The following is a 26,008-nucleotide window of genomic DNA, read 5'->3' on the forward strand; positions in this document are numbered from 1 at the left end:
GCTGAAACCCTTTTTCAAATGAGGAATTTGAAGTTTACAGTGATTTCCCTATAATGACAGTGTGAGTTTCCTGTGTCCCTTTCTCCCAGTTCTTTTCCCCCCGACCCAGGCACTGTTGACTCAGGGACTCAGGTCCACCAGGACCCCCTACTCTGTCTCCAGAGTTGCTTTTCCAGCTGGTCAGTCCTAGCCTGTGCTGGAGTCTGAGGTTATTCCTTCCCAGAGGCAGGACCCTGAACTTCAGACAGTTCTTCTCTGCCCACCTCTCCCACCTGTCAAGGTGTCGCCTTTCAAATTTTAAAGTTTAAAGCTCTCCCAATGAGCCCTTTTCCCCCTTTGAGACCTGTTTGTTTAAATTTTTACTGCAGACAGCAGAGGTAAAATGTGGTGATTTGTTATTTACTTCAATCAGTTCTGCATTTTCCCCCGTCTTTTTGGTCAGCACTAAAGTGTAGCTGATTTAGCTGAATGCTCCAGTCCTGACCCGGGGGCCCAACAGAATGGACAGGAGATGTTAGGAGGAAAAAGCAGCTGTTCAGTCGAGCTGATCCTCTATTGGTTTAGCTGATGTGCTAACAGAGATCACCTCAACCTAAAGATCTTAAATTTGTTGTTTAGGAATCCTGTGAAGTAAAAGATCAAGGGCATCACTTCCATCCCTGGAATTGTTCAAGGCCAGGTTGGACGGAGCTTGGAGCAACCTGAGACAGGGGAATGGAACAAGATGGGCTTTAAGGTCCCTTCCAGCCCAAACCAGTCTGTGATTCCATGATTCTATAATTCTATGTAATTGCTAAACCCAAAAGCTTTTCTTTGAGACAAAGCAGGGAAAGATTATGAAGACTCTCTCCTCTCCTGAGTCACTGAGACAAGGAAAGGCAGGAGCAGCAGCAGCGAGTGTGTGTGTCGGTGGCATTGAGGTACACAGTTTCTCCAAGATGGGATTCATTTGCCCTTTGAAAATGACTTTGTGTGTTTGAGTTCAGCTAATTAAAGTTTTCTTAGATGAATTCCCCCCCTTTTTTTTAATCTTCCCAGACCTTATTTAGTGGATTAAGATCATAATTTTTAAAAAATGTAGTACAAATCTTTTTTATTTTAAGGACTGGGAGATTTTCACTATTTTAAGTAGGAAAAAAAAAAGTGCTTTCATAAAACTGCATTTCCCATAGTGCACAAGGGCTCTCAGGGCCGGGTCAGCTGATCGAGAGGGTGAAATGTGCTTTATTTCCTGTCCAGTGCATGGAAATGACTCGTGTGTGCGAGTGGCTCATCTTTCCTTCGTCAGGTGATTGAAGGGCCGTGGACCAGATTCCGATTTCAACAATGCCAAGGAGCTGAGCCGATTAACCTGCTCGATATTGGGAAAACTGCTTCGCGTGTGGGAAGATGATGTCATGAAATAACACCCTGCAGGCAGCTCTGTTAACTTGATGGGAACAGGTAGAGGGAATCTTGGTCTTTACCCTTCGTACTAGACCTTTCTATTTTTTTTTTCCAAGTTACCAATTTTGCCGTACATTATTGAAGTTACTAGATTTCTTAATTAATTGAGGGTTGTTTTCTAGCAGCTAAGAAGTAGCCCTAAGTAATCATAATTTTCAAAGCTTTTTTTTTAATTTTTTTTTTTTTTTTTTAATAGAGGTTAAGAGGAAACTTTTAAAAGAAAAAAAAAGTGTTTCCAGACTGAAGCTAAGGACCTGGCAAAATGTCTTCTGAAGGAAAAAAACTTTTCAACATCATTATTTTGGGAGTCTCGTTTATGTTTATATTCACTGCTTTCCAGACATGTGGAAATATTGCGGTAGGTGTGAATTTCTAAATGTGCCACATTTCTATTACAGTTATTTATCCTGTCTTGTCTTTTGTCTATTGTAATGTTGTTTAACTTGTGATTTTCTAATGTGCAAGGTACTGTGGCATTTTGTCTTCCTTTGGTTTAGTGTTAAGTAGATTAACTTCTTTAACTAAATTAGGCAGATTTTTCTTTAAGATAGCATAGCTACACAGTCATATAACTGTGCCAGAGTGCTTAGAAAACAGAAAATTAATCTTATCAAATGTTTGAACTTTAAAATAGTGTCTCCTTTGACACTTGCAATATTAAACAACTGAATTACATTGAACCTTCCATAGTCTATATTCCATATTCTGTACAGTTCCTTTCAAAATATTTACCTTAGTTTTTATTAACCACACAATTATCAACTGTTTTTTCCTAATCTAACATGTTTTTCTGTTCTAACAAACTTGATACTGAGAGGGAATGTGGGGATAACACCTGACAAACAGTCAGACCTGCACAACTGCTAAACTGCCAAGACACCTTGCAGCTGAAGAAGTTATTTCCTGCTTTAGTATCGTGTATCTCTTTGTCTGCAGAAGCAAAATTGAGCATAACATAATCCAAATTTACTGTTACTACTTAAATTTTTAGACTCCTGCTACCAACAGACACAGCCCTTTAACTTCCTGAGTGTTGACATTGCTTTCAGTATTAATTCTGTGCCTGAAGGCAGTCAGATTTCAACATCCTTCTTGACCCTACAGGTCTTACAGCTCTTTCCTTGCGTGGAAGGAGAATCCTTTCTGGGTTCAGACACATAAATGTCCTTTAATACAATATAAATAACTACTTGGGATAGTTTTGGTAAGTCAGAGAGCAGTGTGATGGTGTCTGTGAGCACATAAGTACAGCCCAGTGATCTTAGAAAGGTCTGTGATGAATTCAGCACCTCACTGAACTGGACTTTGTGATCATGCAGTCATGTAGTCTATTGTCATAAAAGTCTTTACAGGTTGCTTTCAACCAGATCTGCCTGCCAGTCCGACTAATTACATGGTCTCATGATCACTAAAGCTGATTCAAGGGGAAAAAAAAAAGGAACAGGGAAATAACGTGAAGCCAGAAAGAATGGAAACTCTTACCAGAAATTCATAGTTAGGTCAAGTTAAGAGTATTTTGAAACTTCTCCTTCCCCCCCCACCCCACTTACTAAATTAAGATAGGTCTTTAGTGAAACAAAAGTTCTGTGAAGTATTTTAAGGTCTCTGGTGAAATAACAATTTAATAGTAAAGTACTACTTACTGCATCTTTGTTGTGGAGGTGGTGTGAGTTGTAGCTAACATTTTCAATTCTTTTAAGTACTTTATAGAGTCTATTAATGATTAATTCTGACGTTTGTTACTGACTTCAAACTGATGCAAGTGTTTTCAAACTATAACATAGATTCTGACAAATTACAATGTATGGTTTTCTCCTCACAGCAAACAGTTATCACAAATTTAAACAACACCGACTTCCATGGCAGTGGCTACACAAGGTAATTTACACAGATTGTAAATTATAACTTATTACTTTGCGCCTTGCAGGGAGATGTTGGTTACAGTTTCATCCAGTAGAGATACACTCTTGAGAGGTTGGAGTGTTCTGCTGACTTCACAATTTATTGACATACTTAAAGCACTTTAAATAAAACGGGCTTCTCACAGCCCCGCTCTGAATTATTTCTAGTTGAATTACACATCTGCTTTGCATGTTTTCCTAGCAGGGGGAAAAACCACCACCATCACGTTGTCAAGCATTTTGTCTTAGGAGATGAAGAAGTTGGAAGTTTAAAAATAAAAGAACCTGCTCAGTCAGGCCGTGGTTGTTTGCCCTTGTACACACCTCTGTGTGTTTGTGTAGAACAGGTGGTGTGGATCAGCTCCCAGGAAACACTGCAATGTAGATGTGAAAGGAGAAGTCAGAGAGACAGAAGCAAAGCCACAAAAAGCCATTCTCTTTGTTGCACTGGCACAGCCAAACCTGCCAGGCACGATCAGGAGCCTTTTGTATGCCAAATGAATTCTGTCATGTAGAAAAACCTGATTGCTGCTTTGAAGGGTTTGCTGTCTTAGTTTAAACTGAAAATACAACTGGCACGAAATATATCTGCAGAAATTCTGTGGTGTGTTTGGCAGAAAATGCAAACCTCAGTCTTAGACAAATGAGGCTCTGAAACATTCTCCTCTAGAAGTACAGGATATAAAATACAGTAAGTGTGTTGTTAAGGCAGTTTGACAAATGCATGTTTTAAATTACCAGACCTGCTTGCCTGCAATAGTTTGGGACTCAACTCAGCCATCCAGGAAACACTCCTGTATTGCCATGTGGAGTACAGTGGGTGAAGGGAACAGAAAAAAGGGAGGAAAGGTTTGACCATGGAAGTTTTATGGAGTCACTTGACTTGTGTATGTGCTTAACTGGATATTTTGAAATCCACTGATCACTCTTAAATGCAGTGATACCCTATATTTTAAGTACTTAATCATCTTTGTTGTTTATTTATACAGCATGTCCATTATTTATGGAGTATTATCTGCATCAAATCTTATATCACCTTCAGTGGTTGCAATAGTAGGACCTCAATTCTCCATGGTTGTTAGTGGCATATTTTATAGGTAAGTATTAATTTTGAATTTTGGGCTGCTTCTTTTGAAATATTTTTCTTTAATTTTTTTTCTCACACCTAGGGCTACTGTGCCATACATGAAATTGTACTGGCTAAGAAAAGCATCTCACAGAGGTACTGTAGATCTGTAACTGCAGAGTACTTCAGCCTACTGAAAACAGCACATTTTATTCCACAGCACTACCAGACATTGCTGACTGTGGAGTTCAGGTTGTGGTCTCAGATTAATGACCACATAAGAAAAGCTCTGTGTGCTTAGTAGAGTAAGATTTTTCATATACAACCTAACCTGTTTTCCAGTGCCTCTTAGGAGAGAGTGGTTGATTTAGAAGCAGTTCAGTGAGATATCTGATTGTGGAAGAGCACTGTCCACTTTAAGTCTGTATTCAATAAACTGCTTTGTTCTGTTCTAGCCTATACATTGCAGTCTTTATCCAACCTACTACCTGGGCTTTCTACACTGCTTCTGTTTTTATTGGCATTGCAGCTGCTGGTAAGCATTGTTCTTACTCTGCTGACTATTTTTTATGATATTTGAATATACCTCTAAAATATTTTTATTTCCTGAGCAATATATTCTGTCTGTTCCAGTCCTCTGGACAGCACAGGGAAATTGCCTGACTGTAAATTCTGATGAAAACACCATTGGAAGGAACAGTGGAGTATTTTGGGCACTTCTACAGTTCAGGTAAGGTTTATTTGTTAATTTTTTTTTTTTTTTGGTTGTGTACACATTCTACTTTTTACATCTTTTTATAAGTGGGAGACTGCATGCAGAAGTACTCCACTGGTACCTTGCAGTCAGTGAACTGAAAGTTTTTACTGCTGTTGTGCATTACAGAGCAGTGAATGAGAGTTGGATACTGGAAATCTCTGCTCTTGAGGTGCTAAAAAGATCCATCTCTGTTAGGAGAGCATTTGACATCTGTAACAGCAATCCTGTTGATTGTGGAGAGCTGTGTTAATTTGTGACAGGTTCCTGAGTTCACTAATGAGCCCTAATGGTCCTGAGCAGCCTCACCTGGCACCTCCACCCCACCCTTCCCATGGGCTCAGGAGCCCTAATTTAAACTCAGCCTGGGGGCCTTCACTCTTCTAGAGCTGGGATGGAGGAGTGGGGGGATCTTCAGCTCAGTTGTAGCTGTGCCTTTGCTTTGGTGAGGTTAAAGAGGATTGGTTTGAAACAGATAAAGTGCTTCTTTATGCAATGGGTGATTAAACTTCTGGAGCTTGCTGCCCCAGGAGGGTGTGCAGTTGGATGGTGTCAGCAAGATCAAAAAGAAACCTAGCAACTTCATGGGAGACAGGTCCACCAGTGGTTCCTGAAGAGGAATCTCTCTTACCCACCCCACTGTGATCCAGCAGTTCTGGATATTGGGAGGTAACAAGGGGAATGAATTTCAGGAATGCTTAGGCTGGTGAGCCTGCCCTAAATGGCATTGCTAATGCTGCTGTGGGGGCAGAATCCTGGATTCTAAAACATCAGCCTGAACCAGGGGCATGCTGGTTCTGTTCCTTAAGTTTTCTTTTCCAGAATTAACACATTCCTATGTTCTCAGAGTAGCAATTTCCACAAACCCAACCTTAATCTTACTACAAAAAACGCACCTCATCTTTGTTGTTCTTTTTGTTTACAGCTTGTTTTTTGGAAACCTCTATATATACTTTGCCTGGCGAGGAAAAACTCACATATCAGGTGAGTACTGCTTGTTTATATGGGAGGCCATCCTTTAAAATATGATAGCAGGAATAAACAGATGAAATGATGATCTAGAAAGTGGCACAAAGCTTTTACAATAGCAGGCATTTCTTTCCCTCAGTTTATTGTTAGGTAGTCTCTTTTTGGAGTACAATTTTGATACAGTGTTTCTTGGCACTCACAGCCCTTGTACTGTGTGTGTTGTTTTCCTGCTGAAATGCAATTTGAGTACCTTTTTTTTTTAGGGTATTGTTTACGAAATTCTTCGGAATGCATGCTGATAATAAGATTTTCCACAACAGCCACTCTGGGATTTTCCCTGTGCAGGCACACTTAGGCCAAAACACACCTATTTGGGAGGAAAGCTCCTCTGGCTGTATATTTAATATTACACATACTATCCCTATCTAAAGTAAGTTCCTTGTGTGGGGAGTCCTTCTAAATCATGTTGGAGACTGATTAACCTGTGAAATAAAGGCAAACTATCCCAGTTTGCTTCACTGTGCTGGCACAAAGCAGTGAGGGAAGACAGAGGCTGAGATGTGCAGCTGGGCTGAGAAGGGGCTGCTGGTGTCTAAACTGGCAGCATTGCTGGCAGAGGGAATAAAGAACTCTCTCTTCCTTTCTTGGCATAGTTTACGAAGACCAACTTCCTAATGGGATTGTAATTAATACTTCGCCTTTTCCATTTGTTACTGTGCTAGACTGGTAAAGAGCAGTAATTGGGGAACAGGGGTCTTAAGTAATACTATTAAGAAGCTCGACAGTGGTTGAGACTCAGTGTTTTTAAAGCAAAGATTTCTGGCAACTATTTAAGCCAGGCGTGTGTGGATATTCACTAAGAAAATTGCAGCGGTGAAAATAGAGCAAAGGCTAAGATTTTAATTACCAGAGATGAGGTCTTCGAGGAAAACAATGTTCTGTAAACAAAGAAGTTTGATTGTCCTGTTCCATAACAACGCAGAATTTTCCTTATTGCAGTCCTAAAGTAAAATGTCTACTAGAATGGTCAGTTCTTTCAACAGATGAGGATGCTTCTGCTCTAGTCAATCAGGAATAAAATGTTGGCTTTAAAGTGATAATTATTAGGCCCTGAAAATACTGCCCCGTTGAGATGAACAGCCCACTTCTTTCTTATGTTAGATCCATCTTTTCAGGTTCTCCTGAAAAGTAGCACAGCAAAGGTTAATTTTACAGGTCATCTTCTGCATTCCCTCACCTTTAGCACAAAGGTTTAAGTGTTATTGAAAGTATGTGAGACACTTTGAACCTGGAGGCCCTGAAATTCTGTGCATTCTAAATTTCATTGCTCTTGCCAACCACAGAATAGGGCAATTAACTGTTACATTTTCCTCTGTCTTTAAATGCCTTGAGATCCCCCTTTATTGAAAAAATTGATATCAAAAGGTTTAACAGCATTTAAAAATCAATTCTTCCTTTTACTACCTATATACAAATATTACAGACGGTTCAGAAGCACTTTTTCTTTTTGTTCTGTAATCACACACAAGTTATTTTTTGATCCATTTTGCATTTGCCATTAAGCTAAGGGGGAAATAAATACAAGCACAGGCAATACCTTCAGAGTCTTCAGTTGTTAAATCACAAGTATTTGCTGGGTTTTTTTGTTTTGTTTTTGGTTTTTTTTTCCCCCTGCTCAATATTGGTAAATGGGAGTAACTTCTGTATTAAATGTGTCTGTGCCAAGCAAGTTGGTTGGTGCAGCAGAGCTGGTGCACAGGGCAGCAGTTGCCACCCTGCAGCTGCTGTGGCAGTTACTGAGGTTTTGGTGGCTTTGAGGCCTTTGTAGTTTCCAAACCCACCAGTTCATGGTGCCGATATTTCTGATGTTGGTAAAGACTTTTTTTTTTTTTTTTTTGGAGAGATCTGAAGGGTTTTAGGTTGTTTATGTCCACTCTGAATTATGTAAGTCTTCAAAGATGTGCTTTCTTCTGCTAATAATTGATGCACTTCCTTTAATTGGCTCCTGCTCGGTCATAGCCTTTGCATGGCAGAAAATGCGAGGGACGCTTTAAAATGCTGATACTTTATTAGCACCATAAAACTTGAGACAGGAATTTGCCAGCAGCTGGGTACCTTTTGCTCCATGTTGAAGGTAAGTTAGAAAATGGGTGTGTGTTAAACACTGTAGTTTGTCTGTATTAGTTGTTTGGAGGTAGCTGGATTGGTTTGATTTGCTTTCTGCACATCTGGTTACGACTCTTGTTTGTTTCCCCACAGAGAGCGATCGCAGAACTGTCTTCATTGCTCTGACTGTTATCAGTCTTGTGGGCACAGTTCTGTTCTTTCTGATTAGGAAACAAGAGGACACAAAAGCTCCAGGGGATGAAGATTCTACTAATGAAATCCTGGGGGAGAGCTCGTGAGTGCTTATGGCAATAACATGTTGTCACATCTCTTTGTTTGTGCTCCTGCTCCGCAGTGGAACGTTGTGCAGTGACTTCCCCCTCTGTGCTGGCAACATGAATGTTATCATCAACCTGTAGAATGTACAGATTTATTAGGAAAGTGCCTGTTCTTTAACAAGTGAGAATTATTGTTCTTTAGATGGCACGTTCTCCAGGGTGGAGTACTGCACGTTAAGTTTTTCCTTTAATAAGTAAGTGCCTTGGGAAAGATACCTTTCACTTCTCAACTGATTATTGTTAAACACTTACCTGCCTTTCATGGTCTGTCTTGCCCTCATCAGTCCCGTTTAAATGCTGGAATAAGCAGAAATTACTGCTTTTTTATGGGTTTTTACAAACTGGAACATGTTTTTCCTGTCTTCTCTATATATGCCACCCTAATAAATACATTAAAAATGACAAGTACACAGACAGATTCTGTGGAGTTTTGCCTGAGGCATCAGCTTAAATATTTTTGCTGTATTTAAAGAACAAGGTAAAAGTTAGAAAAAACCATCAATAATTATGCCCTTGGAAAAAATGTTGGAAGCTAAAAATGCTCAGAAGAAATGCCTGTTAAGCAGGCATTCACCAGTGCAGACAGCAAATAAATTTTGTGATTAGTAGTTTGGATCTCAGAAACTTTTAAGGATATATTGGTATATTCCAGTATATAGTGCTGGGCTAGAAAATGGACAGAAGGTTTAAAAAAAATGAAGGTGCCTTCCAGCATAGGAGCACAATGTGGTTATTCTTTTTCCATCTTGACCAAGTCATTTGTTTACCCAGGTCTGCACGAAACAAAATGATGAGAGCAGTGGCTGCCTTCAGTAAGTACATTTCCACATAAAATACTGGGATATCCTTCCCAACTGCTGATAATGTGGTCATGGAAAAATCACTTGGAACAAAAATTTGTGAACAAGGAACGTTTCGAGAGTGTGTTTCAGTTATTCTACTTTGAATATAGACCTTCAGGGATGGTCTGCTTGGGAAAAGGACTCCCAGATGGCAATGGGTTCCAGCCCAGGGATGACAGGTCACACAGGGGCACAGGACTGAGTTCTGAGCCTGACAAATTCAGATGTCTGTGTGAGCGTCTTGTCAATTTGAACCTTTCCAAAATGGAGCTTGGAAGTGGAAAAGCTTGGGAACCACTGTGTGGAAATTAGTGTGGATGTGGAGCTGGTGTAAGTTGGCTCCCTGCACCTCAGCAAAGCTCCTTTCAGGTGACCATGGGACAAACAAAGCTTGACTGAAAGCAAAAAAAAAAAAAGACTTCAATCATGTACTGGTATAGTCCAGGAAAAATTTGAAGTGTTCCTTTGATGGAGGTTCAGATCCAAGCTGCTTTCCAACAGCTTCCTTCCATAGATGAAGACAAAAAGAACAGATCACCACTGGGAAAGGCACTGTGTGAAAGATTAAAAAAAAAAAAAAAACAAACCAACAAACACAACAAGATAAAAAGTTACAGATTGTTTTATTTTGTCACTGATTGATACCAGTTAACAATTTAGAACTAGAGCATCTGTAGTTTCCTTTGAAGTTTGATGTTCTGCCTGGGACTGTTAAGTTTGTTTGGAGAACGTGGGGATGTTCACTGAGGATTTATTTCAGGAGACAATTGCCATGAGCTGGGAGAGAATACAAAAATACAATGAGCGGAAAATTGCCTGTTAATTGAAAACTGTATCTCCTCTTTAATGTTTCCCCAGTTGCATTTCTTACAAAAATGACTTTTGGATGACACATTTCTTCTAGATGGCATGTCAGGGTTGGTTTATTTAGCACTCTCATTACTGTAATAAACAGTAAATAAAGCTGTAATGTACAGTTTATATAATTCTAACCTCTTTTTGTTTAAGCAAAGGTCAAGAGAAAGTGTAGATTATCTCAGTAGTATTACCACAAGTTAATCTAATTTCCATCATTGTTTCTTTACAGAGAAATCTATTACACTGAGCTTCACCAAAGAGATGCTGCTTCTCAGTGTCACAACAGCCTACACAGGTATGAAGGCATCAGTGTATCATCATGGAGCAGTCAGGGCATTGGCTGGAATTTTAGGGAAAATTTACACAGCTGGCTTTTATGTGATTTGATATTACACTACCAGTAGTTTGTGGGTTGTTTAATACAAATGTTTTAACATAATGTTTGTACATCATGCCGTCATTAAGATGTGATTCTTCATTGCTGATGGCCTTCATTTTAGTCTTGGTTTTATTGGGAACAAGCTTAGCCATTTTCAACCATTTTTGTCATTGTGATTGCTGTGACAAGAGTTTTCCTTCTTTTTAGCAACTTTTAGTTAAACTTGGTCTGCCATTATTAGACCAAGGTATGAGTTGTAAATGAAAAATGAAATTATTTTTGCCATAAACTAAAGCAATTCTTCTGCAAAAATACCATCAAATGTTCAGAATTGTTTCTGAGATCCTTGAATCGATTTTTGTGGGGTTTCTTGCTCCTTAATTGGCCTCAGGTATAGTTTTGTTCATGATCAAATTAAGTTTTTGGAGGAATAAATGCATTTTCAGAACCTCAGCTCTGAGTCACCATTATGCAAAATTGTCAGATCTTGTAGGTGAAAAGAAAAACTTAGAAAAACTTAGATGTGAGCAAACTATAAACAGTGCCCAAAAATCTGCTGAAGTTTCCACTCAGCTCCTGGAAGAGAAATAGCAATAGCAGCTCTGGAGTTGGGTTGTTCCAACCACTAATCTGAGTAACAAGTTACTTCACACAGTTGTGTTCAGCCAGATTAACACTGGAATTCCTCTTGGGTGTTGAGTGCAGTGGGAATGTGGAGCAGGATGACAAGGGGAGGGAGTCACTCAGGTTTTCCCTGAGCGTTCTGAAATTCAGTTTTACAGGTGGCATAAAAATAAATCACTCCAGATTGGGGGAAAAAAAAATGGCTGCTGCCATCTGGTGGCTCAATATTGCCAAGATTGCCACTTTTTGTAGCAAAATACAAAATCCCACAAGGCCAAAAAAAGGCTTTTGTTCCAGAACTGATGGCTGGGTTAAGACTGCTCCAGGTCCACACGAATTTTGAAGCTGTGCAGTTCATCTGCTGTCTCGGCTGGCTTGGAAATGCACACCAGGATATGCTGGGGCCATAATTTTGCTGTAGCAAAAGGCCAAGGAGATAAATTAGAAACAGCTTTTTAATTTTGAGCTGTTTTGCTCTGTTTAGGCAGAACACTTTGCATTGTTTTAAATACACTTCTTTTATTAAGGGGCTGGTATTTTTATGCTGATGGTTGCTTATAGTCATGTTAGTTGGACTGTGCTGTGTCACCTTCCCTCACATTAATGGCAATAGAAAGAAAAAGGAATTTTAAACAAATAGCAGTTCTTTCTCAGTTTAAATTCATTATGTGTGTGTAGAAAAGCCAATTTTTAAGAATCTTAGCATCTCATTAGTTTTTGGGGTTGCAGGGTCTTTCTTAGGAATGTCATAATTTGGGAGAAAAAGATCTTATACTGAAATTGTGCTTTATCTCTGAAGTGTTATTTCACATGGCACTTCTCACTTGGATGAAATTCCAAAGTTCTTGAAAAGTTTTCAGGAACTTTGCTGTTTATAAGCTGTTTAGAGGGATTGTGTCAACAGCACTGGGAACTGAGCCTGAGTGACACCAATTAGTGAAACTGGTTTTCCTAATGTGGTTTTTGTAAGCTGCTGTTGGAGAATATAATAATCACAAGGTTTAAAATTCCCTGTTCGCTTCTGTTACACAGACTTCATTTAAGTTTATTATTTGAAAGATACCTGAGGGCAAAAAGAGCCTTTAGACGTAAAGAATTTTGTCATGACTTTCATAATATTTCATCTATCAATTCTGTTTGGTTTCCTTCAAAGGTTTGGAACTAACATTCTTTTCTGGAGTGTATGGAACATGCATTGGTGCTGTGAATAGATTTGGCAGTGAAGAGAAAAGCCTTATTGGTCTGTCTGGTATTTTTATTGGTGTTGGAGAAATCTTGGGTGAGTCTAAATTTGCTACTTTTTGACCAAAAAAAAATAAAAGGATTAGAGTGATGTAATTATTCAAATTGGCTTTTTTGTATTTAACTGAATAGTGTATCTTCAAGCTTCCAGCCATGATTATGTGAACAAAAAATGAAATAGTAGAAATGTCATTGGCAATGTGGTCCCTTATTGCACTGTGAATTATACCTTGCACTGTGTAAAGTGGGTGCAGACCAGCATGTGAAATCCTGCTGCCTATGAATCCTAACATTCTGCATTCTCTTTGGATTAGTATGGAGAAATACACAAGACTTAACATGCAAGAAACAATAGGCTGCAGTGTTATTAGGGAGCTGACACCGTTTTGCTATTTAAATGTTGTTTTTAAATAGTATTATGTTTACATTTTTATTGCTTTGAGTGATACAGTAACTTCTAATTTTTTAAATAAATTGCTGCCCTAAGGATTTCTTTGTTGTAAAAAATGAACTTGTGTTAAATAAGATGTGATTGGATACAGGGAAGACTTGTTAAGTAAATATTTCTCTTTTTTTCTGTGAACTCAAGAACTGTGATGTTTGACAAAAAAACCACTGTCGGTTCATCAGCAGCTTTAGGTCCATAGAGCTGCAGGCTTTTGCAATTAGGAGCTAAGCACAAGGTTCTCCCATTTCACTTAGTACTGTTGCAGTGCTGGAGTAAAGTAATTGTTAAAAGGCAAACTGTTTTCATCAGCAACCATCTGATAAATCTCCTGCCCCCATTTCTCAGACACCTGTGACAGCCCTGAGCTCATCCCATGTGGCAAGCAGGCCTTGGGAGATCCTTGGGGCTCTTTTCATGTTCGATCTTTTCAGTTCTCCAGTATGATCACATTTATAATTCAAACTGTCAGTGTTTCAAGTGTTGTTCTGTTCTCTAAATCTCCAGTTCTCTGATCCAGTTATCCAATCTCTCCTGCTCCTGCAGGTGGAGGGATCTTTGGTCTGCTGAGCAAGAACAGTCGCTTTGGCAGGAACCCAGTGGTGATGCTGGGCATCCTTGTCCACTTCATAGCCTTCTATTTAATTTTTTTCAACATGCCAAATGATGCCCCTATTGCTCCCATGGAAGGAACAGATCAAGTTGCTTATATGATTCCAAGGTATGTGAGCTTTCTTCTCTGGCTGGTTGTATATAAACAGCTTGTTTCTCCACAGACAATCCCTTGAAGTTGCTGGTTTTTTCTGTGCAGTGACTAACTCCACAGAAAAAGCTTCCAGGAAATTTGGGGTTTGGTAAAGATAGGTATCCTACCAGCCTGCACCCAATTTAGGAACTTAAATAGCATAAGAATAAAAAGCCTGAGGATGACTGGCAGCAGTTCTGTCACTTGACAGCTGATGTTTGACATGCAGCACAATAGTGAGACCAGCAGCTGTTGTAGTAGGTGTTAAGAATTCAGCCTATCTTAAAACAGTCTTGGGCCCAGTTTTACTACATCAGGGAGCCCCAGCCTTGCCCTGTTGCACTCATTTCCAAAGTCTTTCAATGCTTATTGTCAAATTCTAATTGATCTAACTGAAGCCATGCCATGCCTGTCTCTTATAATAATTGGGAAAGAATATGGGGAACTTTATTATCTCACCATTGCAACTGTCTTTTGGGGTGTACTCTTGCCAATTTGTGTGAAAAATACGACTTTTACGGTTTGTGCAGAGCCAGTGATTAAGCTGGAATTCTAAGCATTTGTGCCTGTGCAGGTGACTGGTCTTAACTGGGGTATTTTTCTGCAAAATGAATTGGTATTTCTCTAATATTCCTGCAGCTTAAGAATTCACCTTGTGTCTCAGATTTTAATCACTGCTTCGTGGGGTTTGTGGCTCCAAGCACCAAAATGAGTTCTTTTCCTGATTCTCATTCAGTGTGAATTGACTGCAGGTTAACAGTAACAGAATTCTTAGCATTCCAGAAAGTAAAAGCTGATGAAACTATTCTTTTTGCCAAGCCAGGCATTCCCAGTTCTTTTCCAGTGAAATTAGAAGTTTGATACCTTTTCCATTCTCAAGTTCCAAATAAATCTGCCAGAAATAGTTTGTTTATAGATGTGTGTTTATAGATGTGTGAGCTGTTTGAACAAATGGTTTCTAAACTGGAATCACTTTCTCCTTCAGCAAGGAGGTGGCCATGCTCTGCAGCTTCCTGCTGGGGCTGGGGGACAGCTGCTTTAACACCCAGCTCCTCAGTATTTTAGGATTTCTATACTCAGAAGACAGTGCTCCTGCCTTTGCCATCTTTAAGTTCGTTCAGGTAATAATTAACAATCTCTTGAAACGTTTTGAACTGTTGGGGTGTTACTGAAATACTGGGTTGGGCTTTTTAATGAGCTAAGAAAAATGATGTTGTTTCTGCAAATTATTTCATCCTCAATTTTGGTGTAAAGTAGTTTGTGTGCTGGAAGCCGTTTTCCTGGGATGTGATCTTAGAGCTCTGGCTGTGTTGTTTCTAGACAAACTGGTTTGAGGTACCAGAGATCTGCACTTGCAATGCTGCAAACACTTTTGAGTTTGGTGTTTGTTTTCTACAGTAAACACTGTTTAAATAACAAGTGAAAACTAAATCTCTTGTGTATCACATCAAGACATATGTTGAGGTGTAATGAAGCCTTAAGATTGTCTTTCTCCTCCAGCAGGATTCTACTGAGAGCTGCATATTAAACTCCTGTCAGTTTGATAATCTATGTGTAGTAACATCAGCCTGGAAATCTCCACTGATAATTTTTTTTTTTACTTTTTTTTTCCCCCCTCAGTCCATCTGTGCTGCAGTTGCCTACTTCTACAGCAACTACTTCCTTCTGCAGTGGCAGCTCCTGATCATGGTGATCGTGGGATTCTTTGGAACAATTACCTTCTTCACAGTGGAGTGGGAAGCAGCAGCAGCTCAGGCTGCCCGTGGCTCAGACTACAGCAGCATTTGATCCAGATATCCATGGCTGGTCTGACAGAAGGCACAGCACAGGCATGTTTTTTTGGGAAGTGATGTGAAAAGGTGGAGAAGGTCAAGCTGTTGCAGAGATGGAGGAAGCTGCTACAAAATCGCCATCAGTCCAACTGAATGTGAAATAGGAGGGGAAAAAAAACCACCAAATTCGAAATGCTTTTTTTTTTCTTGCTTTACTCAGCCAAGCATGGTATAAGTGTTCTAAAAAACCTGATATAAAGCATTGAAAGGAAATATATAGATCCATGTGTAGAACAATTCTGCTCTGAGATGTACCTTTCAGAATGTAATTGCCTAATTTCACTCTACCATGCACTACAGGATTAGTTTTGTTTTTTGCCCCCCTAAATTATTTTTCCTGTCCTCTGGTTCTGCAGACACATGAGTTCTGGTATTGAATGAGTGATGTTTTTATAAGGTAGATTATATCACAGATTGTCTGCACAACTGAGAAATCAATTTGGCATTGACTTTTTCAACAATTAGATACGCTCAAGTATTTCCGTGGGAAATGTTGCTTTATTTTGTATCACTCAGCTGCTTGTTTCCCAACAATTTGTTTATTAATCTATTTCATGTGCCTAAGTTTTCAGATCTGTGGGGGGTTTTGTTTGCTTGTTTTTTCTTTTGCTTCACGCTTTTTTGGTTTTGTTTCGTTTTGGTTTTTTTGGGTTTTTTTGGTAAGAAAATGAATCAGGTTATAGTGTGACAGGAAAGATTTTACAAGAATTTAAAGAGATTACCCTTAGCCATCTTAAGGATGGGATGGATCCCTAGTCCTGTGAATTATTGATAGTTGAAAACAGCCTCGTGGCTCAGTATCTCAGAATTGAACTGCGTTGGGAAAGGTGCTGAAACTTCCTCAGGGCTGTGCAATATGAAGGACCACAATCCATGGCTTCCCTCACTGACTCCCAGATAGTTCTTTTGAGTCCAGTGGAGTTTTTATCATAAAATGATGAAAATCTGTGATGGGAACATTGTCTGAGGTAACTTTTTAAAAAGTACGAATAGGCTCGGAATGTGAACGGTCAGAATAATCTTGCAGTGTTTATTCTACTGCATGGGCTGAAAACCCCCGAAATGCTTCCCCTAAGTCGCTTTATTCAGTGTATTTTGGGAAGATTGTACTGTAATCTTACTTCACCAAATATGAAAACAAAGTTTACTAGCATAGTAACTAAATTTTAATCCAAAACTGTTGTAGATGATATAACAGGCAGTGAATGCAGCTCACCCTGACTTTGCATGGCTCTGTAGTGCTTGCAGTGATGTTTCTGTCTGGTGGGCAAACAAGATGCCCCTGAGAGCAGGGCTGGAACACTGAGAAGGTGTTTTTAGACACTCCGTGTAGCTATTTTTAGAAAAGTACCACTCAGCACCCTTTTTTTTATGCACAGTCAGGATGTTGATGTCTTTAAAGATGAGTTAAAGTCAACTCACTGTGTGTCAGGAGCTCCCCTGTGTCATAACTAGGGTAGGTGTACCCAAGGTTAAACTTGGTGAGGGAGGGTGGCATCTCCTGTGACATTTGCTGTCACTTTTGCTCTCGAAGAGCAGTGACACAACTCCTGTGAAGCACAGCAAAACAGCCGAGGGGCATCATTTTACAGGGCCACAGAAAGGGATTTTTAAATTCACTGCAGGGTTTTTTTTTGATGTGAGATCAGTAAGGTGTTAATGGGAGGACAAGAGGGCACCTGAACATCCAGCAAGCAAAAGAAACCTTTGTGGACAGGCAGGAGTGAAAGCCTTTTGTGTATTCCTGGGAGATTTAATGAATGATGTAAAAGAGAATGAGACAGAACATGGATTGGAGCGAGGGGTTGCTGAAGCCATTCCAATTTGTCAGGCAAACTGAAAAGGCTCTCAGAATTGAATCAATATCTGATTAATGTGACCAGCAGCACGCTGAAGCCTCTCTCTCACCCACTCCTGTTATCCTGTAACTTGAAGTCTACTATTTTTAATATAGTGAGCACTATAAGGGTAGAGATGATAGGATGCTGCCAGTGATTAAAATTCTCTTGTTGCTACACATTTATATTTTCTCCAGAGTACCAAACAGGATAAATACGGTTTTTTCAGATAGGGAATTACTGACTTTTTTTTTTCCCCTCCAAATGCTTTCTGGGACCTGTTTTTCCTTATATATCAACAAGAACAGAAAGACTTAAAAGTCTCCAAAGGAGCAGTTTTGTTTTACAGTATATTTGGGGAAAAAATGATTCTTGGGTCTTGTGATGAGAAATTAAATGCTTTTAAAACAGTGTCATTTAATTGTAAGTAGGTTATGGCTCTCATGAGGTTTCTTTTTAAACTGATTCCTTTTAATTGTGAACTTCTGTGATGTTCATTTGCCATATAAATTATATGGACTATTTTATTAGAAATCAAAAATTTGCTAAGTTTATGTGGTTTCAAAAACCATTTTGAAGTCAACTTAGAGGGACAATAATGAACTAGGAATGTGGGTTTTTACTACCTTTGTGAATCTGATGTTTAATAACTTTTTTTTTTTTCCTATTCTTTTTCTCTGTTCTGGCCTGACTCAGTATCAGGCAATGTTGGAAGGCTGCTCAGAACTATTTATTGGGTCATTAAAGGGAAGTCTTCTTTTGTGACAAGTTTTACAAGAAGTTGCAAAATTCTCAAAACTGTATCGTGGATAACTGTTCTTTTTTACTGTTAACAATATAAGTATTGCTTTTGACATTTTGACCTGAAGAGACAGGTTTCAGTTACTCAAGCTGCTGCTGCTGTGATTGCTTTCCACTTATTCATATTTCTTTGGTTTGTCAAGAGGTGAAAAATCCTCTGGAATATACACAGTTGTTAGTTTGGTTAAAGTCTTTGGTGCAGCAATATAAAGAACAGGAATGCTGACATCCATTTCTGATTCCATCTCTAAATCTGTTTATCAGCACTTACCAACCACGAGGCTGCACCCCCTTCATTTCACCTCAGTGGCCTTGTAATGTTAATCTGAATTGGGAGCTTGCTGTTAAATTAAGTGGGATGTTAGAAAAGCTTTATTTCTGTATCTGTGGTATTGTGGGTTTGGTTTGTATCGGTGATTTTATCATTTTAAGCAAAATGACATTTAAGTTTGGGTTTACTAAAAAGACCTCTTTTTTCCCCCCTCTCATCCTTTTAGGTTGTTACTAAGGTTTAATATCTTGACATATCACACTCCCAAGTTTTTCAAACAGATGCTAAAGTGGAAATGAAAACTTATATTCTTGACATTCGAGTGCCAAAGAAGCTGCTAAAAAATTAGTCTTTGATCAATACCATATAAACATATCTGTATTTTTGTCTTGCCAGTTGAGTTTCATTTTTGATACGTGAATGTATGGAAAGAGATATTTCTACACCTGTAGACCTTCTGTGTGTTAATTTGATTAGATACAATCTATGTTGTCAAGTTGAGATAAGGAAGAGAACCCTTTATAAAATGTCATTTATAAATAATTCTAGTCTATAATTTTTGTGCAGATAGTGCTAAACTCAGCAGGGATATTTAAAAAAAAAGCCCCACAGAACAACCAAAACCCCCCCAAAAAACATTAAGCTTTCCCTATCTTAGCAGGAACCCCCCTGTGGTACAGTTATTAAACACTTAAAAAAAAGCCTTTTGCTGGTAAGTTCATAGAGTTTTTGTGACCCTTTTAAAGTATACTGGAAAGAGAACCTCCTGGAGGTGTTTGATGGAACTTTATGAAAAAAATAAGTGTAGAAACCCGAAAGTCAGTTAACCAGACAGAGAAAGTCCCATTGGACTTCCTTTTAATTCCACAAGTTTGCTTCAGATGGGGAATGTGGTTCCCTGGACTCCAACCTGAGTGACAGAGGTGCCCCAGCAGCTGGCTCCTGAGGAGTAGGGGTGGAGAAAGAGAACCCCAAAGATTGCATTTTAGGGCAGGGATTGTTAATACTGTGTTTTCCTTGATCCCTGGCTAACATGCAGTTTAAAGATTATTAAATATGGGATATATTAAAAGATGGGGAAACTTAGATGGAGCTGAAATCGGGAAGTTTGCTGCTCAGCAAGGTCCTTGCCCTTCTGATATGACCAGGCTGGTTCAGAAGTGAGGCTGAGACTCCTGTAGTTTTCATGGATAAATTCAGAAAGGTGCCTCAGTAAGTTTAACTCCAGAGGTTGTACCACAGAGAAGCACTAATGGGAGAGGGGGGAAAATATCCTTTAAGTGCTATAGAGAGCAAATCTGGGAGTGAGAATTAGTCTCAGTGGGCACATGAAGAGGGTGCTTTGCTCAATTGAGTTTGGGCAGTGGCTCAATTTCTATTTAGTTCGTTCTCCCTCTGTTAAGTTGGTTATTTCAGCTGGTGAGTGGGTTCCCCCAAGCCCTCCTTTTCTTTACATTTTGACACTGGCCAGAACTCCAAATGATTGAAGCTTTTTTTTTACCTTAATGAAAGGTGTCTTTGGGTTCGAATTGGTGTTAATTGAGAGCAGGCTCACACAATGATTATCCCTAATGAAAACGCTGATTTCAACTGAGTGTACCGACTGTTTCTTTTCATGGTCACAGCCATGCAAATAAAAGTGAATTACAGACATTGTTTTTGTTAATAGGCTTGTTAAGCTGTCGGAATTGCTCTTGTCACTGTTTTAAGCAGTTACGCCAGAGGCTTTGGAAAAGGGAGAGGGAGACTGAACTGATGGCTCTTGTTAGTGCCTTGTAAGGGCCTGCTTAGGAAAAGGGAAATGTTCGGTTTAGTGCTAAGTAGCCCTTAGGAACCGCTTAATTCTAGTCGTGGTGTAGACTAATTAAGTGTCTCGGGGAAATCAGGGTGGCTGCCTCAGCCTGTTTTCCTTCTCTGTTTGAAAGCCCATCTTATAAAAACTGATGCTGCTGCTGAGAGGAGAACGAGTCTAATCTTAGTTTGGGATTTTTGGGGGGGTTTCTTTTTCAGTGTCCTTTCCCGTGACTTCAGTTACTTTTAACTCAAAGAGTTTTATGTCTGAAAGACTCCACAATATGAGTCAGAGTCGTGGAGTGCCTGGGTCCTGTTTGTCTAAAATTAAACGTAGATTTTGAGGGCCATTGTCCAGGCAGACACTGCGAGGCTAAAAGTCAGGCTTCGGTGCAGGCTTTATCTTGTGATTGAAGGGCATGGAGGGAGCAGCAGGGAACAGCTTTGCTGCCTCTCCTTTGTCTGGGTAATACATGAAAGGATGCGATTGCAGAGGTGAGGATGCCGCGGGAAGGTAACAAGGAGGCCAGTACAGACTCATTCTTCCTGCTGCACTTTTCCCCTCGAGATTTGGTAATTTGCAGATTCGTCAAATCTCACTGTGGTTCTGCTGGTGTGATCTCTGGATGGCCTTGGCATTCTGATTTCTGAGAGAAAGAATCTGTATTCAGTACCTGACTGTACAGTCCTTTATGTGAACAAATAGAAAAGAACCTTGCAGGTTAACTTCTGCTGCTCACGGCCCTTTAAATCTTGGATAAAAGGACATTTACGAGTTTGCACTTCAGAGTCAATCGTGAAGGGGGAGAAAAATAGAAGGTTTATGCCCTAAATGAAGGAAAAAAAATTAGTCATTCTGTCATATGAAAGGGAAATTGCTATTTAAGGTCACTTAGTGAAATTAGCTTCAATTAAGCGTCTTGAGTAGATGCAGTGGTGACTGCTTATTGTCAGAGCCACTCATCTTGTAATGCCTGACCTGCAGAGTTTATGATTATTAATCTGTATAAAATAAAAAAAAAAAAAGGCAAAACACCTAAAAGCCAACAGCCAATTACACAGATAATAACCTGTTTAAAAGAGCTTCACCACCATACATCATTATTTGTTTTGTGCTCACAAAAGTGTAACTGTGGGGGAGAGCATTTGTTTCGCAGCTCCAGAGCTGAGTGACGGTGCTAAGGAAGTATTTCCTCTGCAGCAGGATCTGTGCTGAGCTCCTTTGCCGTGGGACTGAGTGTTAGGTGCTGAAAGCAGGGGCAGTGGAAAGGATCACAAGCTGCTGGAGTGTCTTTGCCCTGTTCCCACAGCGTGACTGATGGAGGGAAGTGCAGGTGGGGGACAGCAGTGAGTGCTCAGCCTTTTCCCTTGCTGAGATTTCTGCAAGTGCACATCTTAAAAATTGCAGGCCAAGCTTCTAAAATTGCCTTTCTTTCCCATTAAATGTACCCCTGTAAAATAGGAAATGAAGTCTCCCATCTATATGGGGTATAAATGACCACTGTCATGTGTTCCTGTGCTCAGCTTGACACAGGGCAAACCCAACGCTGTGCTTCCCTTTTGGTGTGTTCTCTGTGTGCAGGTGACCCAGCCAGGAAAATCTCTCTTCTTCCTCCCCCCAGGGCTGGGATTCAGCAGCCACTTGCTCTGTAATTGGAGGTTCTGGAGAAAACAGGGCATGAGCGAGCCTGAAGAATGAGTGTTCCAGCGTTCACATTCATCTGCCACCCTTACCTCACTGCAGAGCGAGATAGAGCAGCAATCACAGGCACATCTCGATGACATTTATGAATAATTATAATAATTATACTTTGTAAGAGGCCTAATTCTGTGAAGTCTCAGCTGTGCTGGTAAGACACAAAGTGCTGCCCTTCTGCAGAGCGTGGCAGAGGGATAGGGCTCAGCACCCCGTGGGTGTTCATCAGGCTCAGTGTGGGACAGCACTTTTTGCCCAGGCTCTGTGCTTTCATCCCAGTGCTGCTGTGATTTGGTACACACATTAAAAAAAAAAAAAATTACTGTAGGGGAAGAAAAAGGGCATTATGCACACTGGCTTTCATTTCATGCAGAAAGCAATTGGGTTTAGAGTTTGCCAGCGGGTAGAAAAATATTTATGATGTTCTGCAGCAAACAAACCACCAATTGCAGGGATTGGGAGGGAAGGAGGGTTTGAAGTGCTGCTCCATGTCAAAGATTTCATGCTTCTGGGATAAAACACCTTTGTGCTGGGGGGAGATCCTGGCGTGTTGTGTAATGCTGTTAATAAAGGTCCTTGTTTGGGTCCTGTGCCCTTGCAAGGGATGGCACTGCCTTGCCTTGCAGGGTTGTCACTTCTGCTGCTCCCAGACATTGAGCAGCTCAGCCTGCCTTGATAACCGGTGGGTCTGCCATGGATGGAGCTCTGGGCCCATGGGTGCATTCCTGGGGCTGTCACAAGGCCATGGACAACCTGATCCTGGTTTTATTTACTGTGAGCATTTTCCTTTCAGCAGGCAGGGCAAGTGTTGTTTGGCTTTCGTGACCGGGCTGGGGAAAAGGTTCTCAGCCCATAAACTGCTTCTGCTTGGGCAGTTTTAGGCTCCCCGCCCCCAAACTCTGGGGAACAAATATATATATTATATGGGTCTCACTTTGCCTTCCAAGAACAATCTCACCCCCACTGTGGGTCTGGATTCCCTGCAGGATCAAAGCCAAAGATTTTGGCTTGTGAGGGAGCCAGAAGTGGCCAGGTGAGGTTCATCAGAAGCCAGGTGGGAAGCAGAGGTGAGTGATTAAATATGCAGAAGGAAAACAGGGGTTTATTTTTCATATTCAAGCAGCTGGGAGCTGCAAAATGATGATGTGTTGATAGGTAGGGACAACATGGGATGAGCAAACCTCGGGTTCTGCTTGTCTGGGAAGGTGAACCTGTGAGCCAGCCTTGCGCAGAGCTGAGAGAGAGCTCTCTGTGTCTCTTCACTGGCTTTTGATCTCACAGCATGTCGTGGTGTTGGTTGGGTTTTGCTCTGTGTGAACATGTGTCACTTCATTTTAAGGGGAATGAAAGGTCACGTTGCTCCATTAAAAATTAAACTTCTTTTCAGGTGGTGATGAAGCTTTAAGGAGGCAGGTGCTTAGGCTGTGGAATAAAGGAGTGTGAATACCCTGGATAGTTCTACACAGCTGAAAGTGCAGTTTGGTGGTCAATATTTTCCTGAGGGGCTATATTTAGCAAGAATGATAATGTTCCTGAGTCACTGACTGAAACTCTCAAGTGAGAGTTGTTTTGTTTCTGGTGGAATTAAAGGCTGAGGATATCGATAATGCTTAGATGTGGGAACTGGTCAATATTTTCACTGGGAAGTACTGCTGGAGAATATTTGATTTGTTTTCCCTCTATTAATATATTCTTCCTCTCCAAAAAACTTCAGCAGATAAATATTGCAAAACAGGAGAATTTTGAAGTGGAAAGCCTAAGGCAACAGGCAGCCTCAGAGGAGGAGCTGGGATTAGCTGCTCGTTGCTCCCAGCTAATCCAGTTTGCAAATCCCCGGTCTGCACTGCTTTCCTGGGAGCTGCTTGTAGCTGTAAACAGCCCCGGGCTCTCCAACACAAACCCTCTGCACATCCAGGCACTGGCTGTCCTTGATGTGGCTGCAGAGGGTGCTCTCTGCTCGCCTGGCGCCTGTTCCGTCCTCTCCTGCTCTCCACGGAGCCTCCCCAAGGTGCCCTTTGGATCTTGTTCCCACCACCAGCAACTGGTTTTCAATTAAATCCAGCTCAGGTCAGCTTTTGACAAGCAGCCTCCCTTGTAACTCGAGGAGGTCACCAGCCAGCAGATTCTTGAAATGCATCTTAAAAAGAGAAAGGCTTGGGCTGGGAGCCAAGATAATTTTCTTTCTTTCTTTCTTTTTCTTTCTCTGCCTTCCTTCTCTGTAGCAAGTCTTTTGGCAGAGCTGTGGCTCGGCTGGGAGGTCGTGCAGACCAAGAGCATAATGTTAATTAGGTGTTGTACCTGCAGCACTTCCAGCTTGTAAAACCCTGATAGAGACCCAGTTCTCATAATTAATGACCACAGAAATAGCAGAAGGGCTCTCAGACCTTGTGCTGGAGGATTTGAGCCTATTTCTAAGTACTAGAAAACAGGAAGAGACTTGAGTGAGGGCAGGTCCTGTGTGCTTGCAAAGGGTGTCTTGCATCCACCTGAAGCTGCCAGAACTTTGTGATGCTTTGTGGTTCGTGGTGTGGGACAGAGCTGCTCACAAATAAAAGCTGCTCTGATGGTGTTTCTGCAATTACCCAAGTGTCAATAATGATAACTGTTCTTCTTTAAGAAGTTGTTTGATGTGCTACAGCACAGATGGAAGATCTTTTTAGTTTATAATTGAGTCCTCTGTAGCATCTTTTGTACAGAGCCAAAGGAAAGGAGCGAAGTGATGCTGTTTGCTTTGAGGCACTAAATGTGAGCCAACCCCACTGCCCTGCTGTCATGGGACATAAACCAGGAATTGCTGATGGGCTGGGACAGGAGCTGGGTCCCCTGTGATGGGCAAACCAGCATCAGCACCCAGGTGTAAAAGTAACTCCTTGCTCCAGCCACGAGTCAGCAGGAGCTGCTGTCCCTGCTTGAAAGGCTGCAGGGTCAGCTCCAGTGGGAAATCAAGGGAGAAACTGGGAGAAGTGTGGGGCTGACCTCCTCTCCACTGGGAAGGGCTGGATTTTGGAGCAAATGCTTGTAGCTGTGGAGGAGGGAGGTTTGGAGGGGGGGGGAAGTGTAAGAAGAACACAGGAAAGGAGGGGGAGATGATGTGGCACTGGTGGGAAATTCACAGCCAGCCGGTAAAGGGACTGGTGGACAGGATACTGCTCTGGTCAGGCATTTGAGGATGAGGCTCATCCTGGAAAATTCCTCTGTTCTTTGTGCTGTGGCAGCTTCATCCTGTTGGTTCAGGAAGAGCCTCTGAGAATATTGTGTGGAATGGGAGGCGCTCTGGGATGGTTTTGCAGTGAAGTGAATCATCAGAAGCCTGGCTTGGGTGGGTGTTGTGTGTGACCTCCACAGCCCCTTCACCCTCCCAGTGTGATGGCACAGCCAGCCTTGGAGCAAAGGGGTTACAGGGTCTGTGCTGGGCTTGGATGCAGGAGGTGAGATCCCACCTACCTGCCCTGTTCTGGGGATGTGTCACAGCTGGGAGGGGGGAATTAATCCTGTCCCTGAGGCTGGCTGACCAGGGACACAGCACCTCTGGGATCTCCTGACCTCTTTTGCAGCTGAGTGGGTGGGAATAAGCACCTGCAAAGAGCCCGAGGGGAGTGGAGAAGCCTCTTCTCACTGGCTACAGTTGGCAATAAAGTCCTGAGCGTGGCAGCATCTCCTCCCCAAGGCATCATATTCCACCCACCAGGCAGGACCTGTAGCTGGGGTTTAGCTGAGCACTCAGTGCTCACGTCATCCCTGCTGGGCTGGTTTGTAGCAGTTCATTCCTCTGTTGGGCACATCCAGCCCCTGACCTGCATTTGGTTCCCTCTTATCTGGAGGAGAGACAATTCCAGCCTCTGTAATTAATGGCCTTGTTCTTCCAGGGTCTTGGGTGAAGCACAGACATAGGAAATTGGACAGGCTAAGTGGTGCCTGTGCTTGGATTCTGGCTGCAAAGGCAGAGCTCAGCCAGCCGAGATGAATTGTGGCTGAGTTGCTGAATTCATTTTTCATCTTTGGGTCTGAAGGCAGACACAAGAATAGCTCCTGTGCAGCCTGGGCTGTAACTCTGTCACCAGGGG

At 41.2% G+C, this 26,008-nt stretch overlaps 1 protein-coding gene across 1 annotated transcript; it reads left to right on the forward strand.

The window, feature by feature from the left end:
* Positions 1-1,206: 1,206 nt before the first annotated feature.
* MFSD11 (major facilitator superfamily domain containing 11) lies at positions 1,207-19,049 on the forward strand. The gene is made up of 14 exons (XM_027886102.1): positions 1,207-1,443; positions 1,643-1,804; positions 3,269-3,324; positions 4,337-4,444; positions 4,869-4,948; positions 5,047-5,143; positions 6,093-6,151; positions 8,396-8,537; positions 9,352-9,392; positions 10,510-10,575; positions 12,437-12,562; positions 13,517-13,691; positions 14,701-14,836; positions 15,336-19,049. Exons 2-14 carry the CDS (start codon positions 1,709-1,711, stop codon positions 15,501-15,503), a joined length of 1,350 nt encoding a protein of 449 aa, XP_027741903.1. The 5' UTR covers positions 1,207-1,443; positions 1,643-1,708; the 3' UTR covers positions 15,504-19,049.
* Positions 19,050-26,008: the final 6,959 nt, after the last annotated feature.

This window comes from Empidonax traillii, unplaced genomic scaffold (assembly GCF_003031625.1).
Source record: "Empidonax traillii isolate 1590-97213 ecotype Southwest subspecies unplaced genomic scaffold, ASM303162v1 scaffold177:size1754471, whole genome shotgun sequence".
NCBI lineage: Eukaryota > Metazoa > Chordata > Aves > Passeriformes > Tyrannidae > Empidonax > Empidonax traillii.